Source organism: Mastigoproctus giganteus, chromosome 4 (assembly GCF_048544385.1).
Source record: "Mastigoproctus giganteus isolate SK-2022 chromosome 4, ASM4854438v1, whole genome shotgun sequence".
Taxonomy (NCBI): domain Eukaryota; kingdom Metazoa; phylum Arthropoda; class Arachnida; order Uropygi; family Thelyphonidae; genus Mastigoproctus; species Mastigoproctus giganteus.
In genome coordinates, this window is record NC_143578.1 from 73,109,956 (window position 1) to 73,124,073 (window position 14,118).

General features: G+C 35.4%; 1 protein-coding gene across 1 annotated transcript in view; it reads right to left on the bottom strand.

The window, feature by feature from the left end:
- LOC150086832 (uncharacterized) overlaps positions 1-14,118 on the bottom strand; it is a 163,481-nt gene that overhangs the window by 54,260 nt on the left and 95,103 nt on the right. The window contains exon 6 of the mRNA XM_090372774.1: positions 9,988-10,077. Coding sequence (XP_090228900.1) covers positions 9,988-10,077 — 90 coding nt within the window. The remainder of the gene's footprint in view (positions 1-9,987; positions 10,078-14,118) is intronic.

Here is a 14,118-nt window from a genome sequence, read left to right on the forward strand (position 1 = left end):
GCCCAGGACTATTTTCACCATCTCTTTACAAGCTGGCATTCACAAAATTTCGGCTATTGTGTGTTGCTTTATGGCCTTTACGATAAGTTCAGCTACTTTATAGCTAGCTTCCTTTTTTATTTTTCTGAAACACGTACCAACAAAGTAATGAACATTGCCTATTTTTTGTTTTGTTGCAACAACTGTCAAAAATAATTGATATCTTTGCATGCCAGAGAGGAATGTTTTGTTGAGAAATGCCATTTCAGTTTACTGGTTCCCAGTAAACTGAAACATTCTTAGTTGTCAATTTCTAATCATAATATGTATAGTATTATTTATAGGTATACAGCTTCAGCAAAGTTCGTGGCACACTGGTCGTGGAACACTGATCTAAAGTTTTAATTATGTGTGGGTACTCAAAACCACTTTCGATTTCACAATAATGGATACCCTATTCATACCATAAAACTGATAGTTTATTGTACTGCAAATAAATACTGGTGGATAACAGCAATTCAGAAATGGAAACTTCTTAGTGAATCAGGGATTACAATGAAGTTGATTCAATGAAGACAAACAAATATGAAGTTCTCCAAGCAGGGCATACAGGCTGCCAGCACAGCTCATGGAGTTTTGTCAATGATAGAGAGGAATTTTGCTAGCAGAGATAAGATGATAATCCTATTGTATAAGGCAATGGTCAGATCACATCTCGAGTATTGCCTACAAGCTGGAGGCCTCATTTTAGGAAGGAAGTAGAGCTCCTGGAATGGGTATAGAGAAGGACAACAAGATTGGTGAGGAGAACAATGGGGTACCGTTACCAAGAAAGGCTTCAATTTTGAAAATTTCTGGAAACTAGGCACCTGCAAGGTGATCTGACTGAGCAAGCTCAGTGCTGATGGGATTCTTCCTCTTGCTCAGACTATACATGTGAGGGGGCATAAATTCGAATTGAGGAAGGATGGTGGCAGAATAATTGTGCAGAAATTTGCCTTTAGACAGTTGGTGGTTGGTTACTGGAATTGTGGAAGTGGACAGGTCAAATGCAAAGGGAGGTTTTTTTTTTTTTTTTTTTTTTTGGCTGATGCTCTATAAGCTTGCTTTCTTGCATCATTTTCCACTAGTAATACTACTATTCTCAAATGAGAGTGAAGATGTTTTTAGTGTGACTAGATAATTTTTTATTGTAAATTTGTTTTAATCACACTATAAGCAGAAAAATTTCAAACAGACTGAACCTGAATTTTGAGTAGCAACCATCTTGTTTTAAAATGGAGTCAAAATACAAGTATCCCCCCCATCAGGGTGTGCTAATAGCCCTCCCTCCAAAAGTATTGCAAATTTGGTTTGGATCAGATTAAAAAATAGAGTTACAAACAGGTAACACTTAAATAAAATAGCCATCTTGTATCAAAATGGTGGATAAAATCAATCCCCACAGCAAGAGTTACTTGAGCATTCTAAGGTGGGGAGGGAGGCTAAGTGGGTGATAAATTTGGTTTTAAAATTTTAATAGACAAATGCTTGCTGTGAGTTTCAGGCTCCAAACTCACTAATCATACTATATCTATGGTTTAAAAAAAAAAAAAAAAGAGTAAATTTTCTGTTTATACTCCAGAACAAACATGGTCAGAGGAGTTAACAAGATAAAGAGAATACAAGAAACATCACCATATCTGGTAATCACATTGGCTCAAATTCCAGTCACTCAAGGCATGTGTTCTCATGTACCTTTTTATTTGACCACTCAGCTACAGTGAACTACTAGACACAGACACGACAATCCCATAAACCAACCAGTTTTTGGAAAGGTGATAGTTTTGGAACATTTTCTTTGAAAAAAGTCAAACATTAAGTGGTTGATTACATCTATTATTCTTCCAATTTATATATCATATTTAATACACATTTACATATATATTTAATATATGGGCTGTGTTAGAGTAACTAAGAGTAAGAACAGGTGCATGTGCACTTGCATACACACCAATGCTAGGAGTATAGTAAATAAATTTGATGAATTTTAAGTGCTGGTCATCAAAGCAGAGGCAGATTAAGCGGTAGGGCCCAGAATACTAAGGGGCCCGAGGTCTTAAAATGTCTTTTCATTAGGATTCGAGGAAAATTGTTTTTTTGTATACAATCAACCCTCCTATAACGCGGTATTATTTAAGCTTTTTAAGGGAATTTATTTGAGTTTTGGCGGGATTCTAACTTTTAACTAGACATCAGGGGATGAAACCAGTATAGCATAAATAGGCCCAAATTAAGTAAATATATATTTTTTTAATTACACAAAAAAAATCGACCCCTCCCAAAATAATAATTTGATTTAAATTTAAATATGATTTATGATATGCGGAAAGAGGGCTACATATAAAATAAAAATTTGAGGTTTGTAATTTTTTTTAGTTTAAAAGTAAATTGCCCTGACAGGCTGCTATTTTTCATAATGAGATTTTTTTGTAAGAAAAACGATCATAATTCGGAAAATATAAGAGATATCAATAATTTCTTAATTATCGTTGGTCGGGAGACTCTACAGTAATTTATAGATTTTTTTCAGAATTTTATGTCCAGTGGTTACGAAATGCGACAATCAAAGGGTAAAAATGGCGGATCTTTGAAAAAAAAAATACTTTTTTTTTCTTAAAGTGTAATATATGGTTGTAAAGATCTCATTACGTAGAATAAGTCTGAATTTTTTAAAATTTTATTCACTAAAAAATGACAGTGTGGGAGGGCGTGAAAGTTTTCATTTTTTGACATTCATTGTACCTAATGGCATTTCGTAACCACTGGGCAGAAAATTCTGAAAAAAAATCTCCAAATTAGCTTAATGTGTGCTGATCAATGACAAATAACAACGATATTGATATCTCTTGTATTTTCCGAATTATGACCGTTTTTCTGGTCATAAATTTTCAGCGACAAAACGAGCAATTTTTCAAGGTTTTTGAACGACTACTCCAAAAATAATAATCTGATTCAAATTTCAATATGATTTCTGATATGCAGTCAGAGGACTACATATATGGTAAAAATTTCATGTTTGTAACTTTTCTAGTTTAGGAGTAAAGTGGCTCTGACATCCTGACAGACAGACAGACAGAATGACGAAACTAATAGGGTTCCTTTTCTACTTTTACGGAACCCTAAAAAGGAGCCTCTTGTCCAGCATGCCAGGAATTAGTAAACCTGAATAAAAACGAATAAACATCCCAACAATAGAAGAGGAGTAAGCCTTTTGTCCCGCATGCCGGAAAAGTTGAAATCCCAAGGGTCAACATTCCATGGATTAAGTAAATGAGAATGAAAAGAAACAACCCAAGATTAGACAAAGGATAAGCCCTTTGGCTCATACACTTGAAAGGCTCCCAATGGTCAATACTTCCTGGAAGAATAAAAACAAAGGGTTGCCTCGGGGATGGTTGAAGAATGTGGTTGGAATTCCAGGTAACAGTTAGGCAGTCTCTCTCAAGACACTCCCCAGTTACATCTACAAAAATATGCCAACCAAGGACGAGGAAATGTAAACTATTTATCTCATATTATTTGTGACGAATTTGTAGGTCTTATTGGAAATCAAGTAAGAGCGGAAATAATTGAAGAAATCATATCTGCGACTTATTATAGTATAATTGTTGATTCCACTCCTGATGTTTCGCATGTTGATCAACTAACTTTTGTGATAAGGTATGTTTCATCCTGTGGTAATATAATGGAAAGATTTGTGGAATTCATTCCCATAGATAAACACACGTCTTCATATTTGGAACAAGAAGTTTTGCAAACTTTAATAAAATTAGGAGTGAATATTAAAAACTGTAGAGGACAATCATTTGATAATGCTTTTAATATATCAGGGAAGTACTCAGGTTTGCAAGCACGTATTAAAGAACATAGTCCAAGTGCAGTTTTTATTCTGTGTGCTAATCATTCCTTAAATTTAATTGGAAATTTTGCTGCAGAAAGTTGTAGCGCTGCAATTGAGTGTTTTATGTTTGTGCAGAATTTATTCACATTTCTTTCTGCGTTAACCCATCGCTGGAAAATTTTAACCAGAAATCTAGAAATGTGTAAACATTCCGTCACAGTGAAAAGAGTTTCTAGTACAAGATGGTCAGCAAGAGCAGATACTGTATTAGCTATAAAACTTGGTTTCACCCATGTAAAAGAGGTTTTAACTGAAATTTGAAATTCAGAAGAAGAAAAAAAAGTTACCATAGTGGAGGCGACTTCACTTCTGAAAAAAATGGACAAATATGAAACCGCCCTAATGACAGTGATTTGGAATACTATTTTACAAAGAATAAATGCTACTAGTAAATCACTGCAATCAGTTCTACCCTACTGAAGTCATTAGAAAATTTTATCAATAATTTCAGAGAAGAATTTGAAAAAGTTGAAAAAGAGGCAACTGATTTATCGGGGCTATCATTTAATGTGGAAGATGGACAAACTCGCAGACAACAAAAGAGAAAAATGTTTTTTGATGAAAACAAAAAAGTCGGACATGAATTTACAATAAGAGAAAATTTCATAGTCAATTCATTTTATGTCATATGTGATAACACCAAGGCAGAACTATCTCGAAGAACTCAGACGTATGAAGTTGTTGTTGTAGAGCCTTTTCGAATATTTTTTTATTGGAATTTATCAATAGAAGAAAAAAAGAACGCAATAAAAAAGTTTAAGGATATTTACAAAAATGACATTGATGTTTGTAATTTTGAAGATGAATTTGACCATTTTTTAATATTTCTAAAAGAAAACGAGGACACGATAAAAACCACACCAGACATCTATCGAGCTGCCAAAGAAATGTCTTGCACATTTCCGAATGTTGAAATATTATTGAAATTTTTTTTAACAATTCCTTTATCTAATGCATCAGGAGAAAGATCATTTTCTGTTTTAAAGCATGCAAAAAATTATTTAAGGAGTACTATGGGAGAAGAAAGATTAAATAATATGGCCATTCTGTATATAGAGCAGGAAATTTTAAGCCGAATTGACACTGCAAAAATAATTGACGAATTTGCAAGAAATAAAGCAAGACGGAAATTCATGTAAAAAATATGTTTTTAAGAAATTCATTTAACGTGTTATGGTATGAAATTTTTGATTACTTTTTATTTTTTGTTAATAATTTAATGAGAGTTTTCTTGAAAATTTTTTTTTCTAACTTGAGTTTGAGGACCTCGAAATTTTTACTGCTTGGGGCCCCCCACTTGGCTTGATCTGCCTCTGCATCAAAGGCAGATATTGTTCGGATATCAGAGACGTGGTGTCACACAGATATAAGGAATGCAGAACTGAAATTTGGGAAGTACATTGTGTACAGGAAGGATAGGAAGGAAAGGAGAAGGTGTTATGCTACTGGTTAAAACATAAAATCCAAGGAAGTACAGCCAGTTGACATGGCTGGACAGTGCAGTGTCAAGTCAGTTTGGTGTGACATAAGCACTGGGAAAGCAAAATTGAGAGTAGGAGTGCGTTATAGGCTTAATGAAGTTGATGAGTATAATAAACAACTGTACAGAGATATATAGAGTGGGCCAGTAAATCAGTGTCTTATAATGGTGGATTTTAATTTTCCAGATATTGACTGGAATTCACTCACACACTAGAAAGACTTTTGTGGATTTATTGGATGATTGTTTTCTACACCAACATGTTCGAGAGGCAACCAGAGAGAGTAATACTCTTGATCTGATTATCAGTAGTGATTCTTCATGCATTAAGAATCTGCAGATAAAGAAACCACTAGGTGGCAGTGATCACAGTGTGTTGAAGTGGGATTTACTCAAAGAGGTAACTACCATCAGGGGTAAAGGGAAGGGTTTTTGCTTTCGTACAGGTAACTATGGTGGTCTAAGACAGTATTTAAATTCTATACGGTGGGACCAACTGATGATCTTACCAACAGCAAATTCAAAACGGGAGGTACCTCCATAGCCAGGTGGGCAGGAGCAGCAGTACGTAGCACACACTTCTTCATTACACAGGGGTTCGAACCCGTGACCACCAAATATGGAGGATGCGGAAAGGTCAAGGAATGACCACCGCATATCCCCGGATCAACATGACTTTAGATGCTAATGCTCCTAAAAATCAAATAACAAACAAACAAAACGGGAAGCATTCAAAGAATTAATCTTGGAAGGTACTAGGCTTTTCTTACCAACTAAGAAATATTGTTCAGGGTTTAGGCCTAAATGGATGTCAGATTAACTAATGAGACATGTGGCAGAGAAGAAAAATGCATGGGATACATATAAATTAATATGTGACATGAAAGCCTATAATAGATATAAGCTGGTCTGTAACCAAGTCACAAAGGAGGTTAGGCAGGCAAAGGCAGATTACGAGAAATCTTTGGCAAAGGATGCAAAGAAAAACAAAGAGTTCTTTACTTATGTAAACTCTAGAAGGAAGGGGATGAATAAGATTGGTCCACTTGATGTTGGTTGTTCAACTGTTGATGATCCTGCTCAGATAGCTGCCAAACTAAATGAAAACTTTGACATTAAGCTTGATATGCCTTCATCAATATTATTGATAAATATACAAAACAACAATGGGCCCAACACAGAACCCAAGGGGACACCGCTAATAACATTAGTCTAAAAGAGCAGTGTCCATATCTTACCACTCTCAGTCTTCTCCCATTCAACCATCCTTTTATCCATTGTACATGTGTATTTTGTATCTACATTCACACATGGGGAGTTATTCAAGGAGGAGAAGGCCAGATGTTTATCAAACTCTGACAGGGAGTTAAATGATTTGTAACAAATGAGAGCAAATTGGAGGAGAAATTATTGAAGTTAATCATAAGAAAGGCACCTGGGGTGGATGGGACCTATCCAGTTATATTAAAGGAGGTGGCAAAGGAAGTAAGCAAACCCTTAGCCATAATTATGAGAGCATCCTTGGACTCAGGGGAAGTCTAAAAGGGGGATCAAAGGGTGACACGAGTAATTACAGACCTGTTAGTTAGAATATTGTTCCAAGGAAAATAATGGAATCACTGGTTAAAGAAGCATTACAGGATCATCTAGACAAGACTGCAGTAACAATTCAGACACAGCATGGGTTTGTTAAGGGGAAGTCTTGTCTGACCAATTTCATTGGATACTGTGACATGGTCTCAAAGGAACTGGATGCAAAAAATAATTTTGATATCATATACTTAGATTTCAGGAAAGCTTTTGATACTGTTGCACATGGAAGACTACCGTACAAACTGGAGAGTATGGCATGGCATTAAGGGCAAGTTGCTACAATGGATAAAAAGATGGTTGAATGGGAGAAGACTGAGAGTGGTAAGATATGGACACTGCTCTTTTAGACTAATGTTATTAGCGGTGTCCCCTTGGGTTCTGTGTTGGGCCCATTGTTGTTTTGTATATTTATCAATAATATTGATGAAGGCATATCAAGCTTAATGTCAAAGTTTGCGGATGATACAAAGGTTGGCAGAGTTATTAATAACAGTAATGACAGCATGCTGCTGCAACAGGATCTGGAAAAGTTGGGCAGATGGGCTGAGAAGTGGCAAATGAAGTTTAACATTGACAAGTGCAAAGTACTGCATATGGGTAGCAGTAACCCCAGAGAAATGTACCACCCAGGTGGTGTTATACTCAGGGTAATGGAGAATGAAAGAGACGTGGGGGTAATTGTGCAGTCAGATATAAAGTTCTGAGCAGTGTAGACAGGCTACCAGAATAGGTTATGGGGGGTCTTGTTAATGATATACAAGAATTTTGCTAGCAGGGTGATTATCCCCTTGTATAAGGCAATGGTCAGGCCACACCTTGAGTACTGCGTACAGGTCTGGAAACATTACCTTAGGAAGGATGTAGATTTGCTAGAACGAGTACAGAGAAGGGGAATAAAAGGTTGCTTTTACGAAGAAAGGCTTAGGTTCTGCAAATCGCAGCATCTGGAGAGTAAGCACCTGCGAGGTGATCTGATTGAGGGGTATAAGGCCTTGAATGGATTGAGCAGGCTCAGTGCTGATGGGATTATTCCTCTTGCCCAGATTACAAACTTGAGGGGGCATAAACTGAAATTGAGGAAAGACAGTTGTTGAATAGATGCGTGGAAATTTGCCTTTAGCCAGTGGGTGGTTGATTGTTATGGAAGTTGATAGCTTAAATAAATTCACGGAAGAAGTGGACAAACTTTTGGAGTGAATGGATGGGTGAAATGGGAAGGGGTTATTATTTTTTTTGTTTTGGTTGGCTAATGCTGTTTAAACTTGCTTTCTTGTACCATATGCCTCTATTAAAGCTAATGAAGAAATCAACCATATAATTTTTTCTTTAATATTCTGATGGGATTATTCCTCTTGCCCAGATTACAAACTTGAGGGGGCATAAACTGAAATTGAGGAAAGACAGTTGTTGAATAGATGCGTGGAAATTTGCCTTTAGCCAGTGGGTGGTTGATTGTTATGGAAGTTGATAGCTTAAATAAATTCACGGAAGAAGTGGACAAACTTTTGGAGTGAATGGATGGGTGAAATGGGAAGGGGTTATTATTTTTTTGTTTTGGTTGGCTAATGCTGTTTAAACTTGCTTTCTTGTACCATATGCCTCTATTAAAGCTAATGAAGAAATCAACCATATAATTTTTTCTTTAATATTCATCTATAAAATACACAAAATTCATTCCGTCTACTCTGTCATTAGAACAATCATTCTTGGCTAAGGTAAAAAAAGCACACACAAGAAAGGCAAGCTACGAGAAACTTAATGGACAAACTGGTTTGCCTCTAGTGCAGTTTCTACCTGCATTCTTGGTAAACAGACAGTGCATGTTATCAATAGTGGAAGTAGAAGTAGAAGTCAAGAACAATTTATCAATTGACATGTAGGCAACAGACAATATAATGATTAGTTTTTTCTCATTATTAAAAGGAAATTATTAGAGTTCATGAGTGTTTTTGCTATTAAAAAAATATATTACTGATTTATTTTTAAGTTTTTAAGGTTAGGTTATGAAAAAAGGAAATGGTTTCTTTATTTTTTGTTATATTTCAGAATCTGGCTTTAAATTTTAGATTAAGAAATAAGAAAAGGTTTCCTTGCCTAACTTTAAAGGTTAGGTTAGGAAATAATAAGAAAAGGTTTCCTTATTTTGGTTAGTATGGGCTTGGCACACCCAGGGTCCTGAGCTGGGTATCATCATTCTTCTCTTTTTTGGTGATTCCTTCCTACTTCTCTCTCTCTCTCTCTCTCTCTCTCTCTCTCTCTCTCTCTCTCTCTCTCTCTCTCTCTTCTCTTCTCTTCTCTTCTCTTAGGGTAATTCAAATTTTTTTTTGGCTGGTGCAGCATAAGCCTTAGGCTTCCTTGCACCATATGGCTTTTAATAATAATAAATAATATGGGTAAAGTATGGTGTGTCTACACAAATATTATACAGTTAATTACTCAAAACCCATATATAATCATGCCTTGTGCATTTCATCTTTAAATACTTATTTTTCCTTATATTTCCTAACATAACATCATCCATCACACCTACTTGTCAATCAGTATATCATTCTTGACTTCTACTGCCACTACCGATAACATGCACCATCCAGTTACCGAGAATGCAGGAAGAAACTGCGTTAGCAGCAAACCAGTTTGTCCAGTAAGTTTCCCATGGTTCATGTGTTGGCTTTCTTTACCTTCGCCTCATTCTCTAGTATGCCTTTTCTGAAAGTTGCAATCTTCAAAAAGCATTATTAAGTTCTTTCTTTCCCCAGCTCTCAACTTGTTCAGCCTGAAAATATTATAAGTTCAAAATCTTTTATGAGTAGGATTACTGTGAAAAATGGACTTCCATCATTAAAAATTCCAATAATAATAATATCTATTCACGAGAAATTGAAATACCAAAATTTTTTCTAAAACACTTTTCATAGTCTGCAGTATGATTTAAAAAAAAAAGAAGCCAACCATCAACATTGGCATATCTGATTCTGGATTGTAAAATACTTACATGAGTTTTGCGTTCAGTGAGGTGGTTAGTAATCTGCAGGATGATAAATTTCCGAAACTTTACATCATGCTCTGTGAACCATGTTGCAAGCTATAAATAAGGGAACACATGAATGATTTCAAAAATTAAATAAGAATTAATTATTTATATAATCTCATTAAATATTAATTTAATAAAAAAATTCACTCATAAGTATAACTAAGAAACTAATACAATAGAACCTCAAAAATCTAGAACTTCCTGAATATTTCTCTGAGGGTAGTTGGCTGTACAAGGACAGAGAGAAAATAGGACGGCTGGAATTTAGAAAAAAAACCATGGGTGCCAAATTTATACATTACAAGCAATTAATAATTTCCAAATAATTTCCATAAATGCAAAATCACTAACTGAATTAACTAACTGAATCACGAACAGAGCCATATTGGAAGTTCTGGCATCGTAAAAAATGTTCGTAACGTAGTTTCACCGGTAAACTTTTTCGAAGTTTGTGTGCTTCTCGTGTGGGCTTCCTTTGCTTTTTTTTCTTAATAAACAATTTATCCACTAGTCCATCAGTGATTCTAACGAAAAAAGGTCAGGTTACCCCCTCCACTTTGGGAGGGTTTCAATCTCCCATGGGATTCAATTTCTACTCCTGACTGATAACACCCACTGTATGTTTACTGAGCGAGCAAAAATACAAATGCCGTTATGGCAAAGTACTTTTACCGGTAAATTTCATCGGACTTTTGCACGCTTCTCATGCAGGCTTTCTTTACCTTCACCCAAGCTTCTTGTTTCCATATTTTTACTTAAGACATATCTGCATACAGAAATAACAATTGCACACATAGAGAAGCTGGCAAAAGATAAACTACAGATGTGTTATTTTTTTACTGCTGTTCAGATCTTTCTATTTTAATTTATACAGCTTATTCCACTATTAAATATGGTATGAAAATATAGAGTAATGAAATTTTATTTATTCATAAATATTTATTTTTTTCAAGTGCCAATACAAAGATATGGTTTATTAATTCTCTCCAATGCTGTAAAGTCATTAGGAGTTAATTAAAGAACTTCCTGGGATCAGGCTGTTGAGAGAAAAAACAGTGTTTATTTATTTAGAAATAAAAACTTTCTTTTGACTACCATATCTAATACAATACTAGTTTCAGAAATAAATTTGGTAATTGTGGCTTGATTCTCCAATATGCACTCAATGTACAAATGAGCACATTTTACATATGGTAGTCAAAAGTCCACCGGTTGCTAAACATAAAATGCACTCATTCATATATTGAACATATAGCTGGTAAATAAATAGCCAAATGAATTAGAAGCATTAAGTTAAATACTGTTTAACTTTAACTTAAATATAATAGTATTAAGAGAGCTAAGTTCATCATCTAACAGCACTACTCAGAGAAGTTCTGAAGTACCTGGGTGGGAGGGAATCTAAATCTTAAAAAATATTTGGACATTCTACCTGTATGTAGTTATAATAATAAACTAGCTTAACTGGCCCTTTTTGAAGTAGATGCAACTATAAAAGTACCAAGTTAATATTGTAAATATTAACAATGTTGTAATAATATTAATTAACAATATAGTAATAATATTGTAAATATTAACAGCCGTTAGTATAAGATTACAGATGCAGTGTATGGAGCTTCAAAGAGGTCCAGTTGTCAGGTACTACATTAGTAATTTGAAGTAATGGGCTACAACAGATGTGTGGTATCTGACAATTGGACTCACCATTTTCCTTCTTCCATATTTTTCAAAGATAGAAGAAAATTGGTGATACAAGACTCAAGAAACAATTTGTAAGTTAAACAGATGGAGAAGAGATCACTGAAACTTGAAGATGATGGTTACATCATCTCTGCAAATAGTGATCTGGTTGACCCCATATTGCCTGACTCAAATGGCATTCAAGTCATATGGCCAAGTAGGGTTGGAGAATACTAATTACCAGAGTGCAACAATGAAGTCTGAAATATGATGCAGGGCCAGCATCTATAATTATAGTGCTAGCATCTTCAATGTCCACATTCTCCAATGACATTCTGCAGTTGTGATAATTCTGCAGAAATGAATCTCCTATTTATTAACAGTAACACTAATGCGCTGAACCTCAAAACTAGGTTTGTAAACACTGGTCTGGTTTAAGGAGAAAAATTTTATGTAATCTGAATAGTTGGCACTAAGTTCTCTCTTAAATCATTTGAACATCTTTGGGATGAGCTGGATACCAGATAAGGGATACCAGAAACATGCTTTGTAAAAAGGATAGGTGGAACAGAACCAGGGTATCTCTGCTAGGGGCAAAGGTTGATGACGTAGAGCGAATATCATCTTTTAAGGGCATGAAAGGTGATATTGTTGTACATGTTGGCACTAATGATATTAAGAGTAGGAGACCGGCGGAATTACTTAACAAGTACAGGTCACTGATGAAAAAAAGCCGTGAATTAGGGTTGAATTTGAAAGTGTCTGCAATTCTGCCCAGACATGATAGGAGGGATTATATGATGAGAGCCCTGTCGATCAATTCGGCCCTGGAAAGATTGTGCAAGGCTCAATGGGTAGAATTTTTTTTTCAGCCTGGTCTGTACTTGTTAACAGGAGAGACTGCTTCCACAGGGATGGGATACACTTAAATAGAAAGGGTGCAAGAATGTTTGCTGATGCTATTGAGGCAGTGTTAGGTGGGTCGGAAAACTGCTAGATTGGGGGGGATACAAGGACTAATAGATTCACATTTGCCAGTAGTTACTGTTAAAGTGATTCTTGCACTGCTTCTATTGGAATGAGCAGCAGCCTGGAAAATAAGATGCAGGATATTTCAGAGACTGCTGGGAATCATTGGGATACAAGTAAACACATGTGTTATGTTAGGGTAGCTAAGAAAAAGAACAGGTGCATGTATACTTGCGTGTACACCAATGCTAGGAGTTTGGTAAATAAATTTGATGAATTTGAGGTATTGCTCAAAACATCAAAGGCAGATATTGTTGGAATTTAAGAGATGTGGTGTCACACAGATATAAGGAATGCCGAACTGGAATTTGGGGAGTACAACGTCTACAGAAAGGATAGACAGGATAGGAAGGGAGGAGGGGTTATGCTATTAGTTAAGAAATACATAAAATCCAAGGAAGTGAAGCTGGTCGACATCGCTGGACAGTGCAGTGTCGAGTCAGTTTGGTGTGACATAAGCATTGGGAGATCAAAATTGAGAGTAAGAGTGTGCTATAGGCCTAATGACTCTGATGGTTATTTTTTATTTCTTTTTTTTTTTCTTTTTTTTTTTTTTTTGGCTGATGCTGCATAAGCTCGCTTTCTTGCATCAATGCCTCTACTAATGCTAATGCTAATGGGCATGGCAAACAGTGGCGTGTTATACCTTCATGGGGCCCAAAGCAAAATAGAATTTGGTGTCCCCATCTAAAGGAAAAACTAATAAAGAACATTTTCAATTTCATTTTATTGTGAAAAAAACAAACAAATATCACAAAAAAACTAAATATAAAATTTCATCAAAATCGGTAAAACCATTTTTGGAAAAAAAACGTAATTTTCATCTTCAAGAAAAGTTCATTGACCTCTGCAGGTAGAAAGTTCAGTTTCCAATAAAAAATCACTTAAAAATATTAGTAAAGAATAGCAATGAGTTTTTGATACAGTGGTTTTGGGGGCCCCCACTGATTGCGGTCCTAGGCAGATGTCTTTTTTGCCTATAGGATAATACACCACTGATGGCAAACATGCTCCTTCTGTAAGTTTATAGTTGAAGACTGCTTTAAAGGAGGAGGAAGAGAGGAGCAAAATATCAACTATTTATTATAGTGAACTATTCCCCAAAGCATCACAACCATCATTAAGACCAAACATGTACATATTATAATTTCTTGAATAAACATCAAATTCTTGATGTTTGATTATATTTCCTTTGTAATCACATTATAGTATTGAATCAAATTGGTCAGACTAGACTTTCCCTTAACAAATCAATGCTGCATCCAAATTATAACTGAAGTCTTGTCTAGTTGATCCTGCAGTGCTTCTTTAACCATTGCCTCCATTAATTTCCCCAGAACAGAAATTAAATTAACAGGTATGTAATTACATTAGCATTAGTAG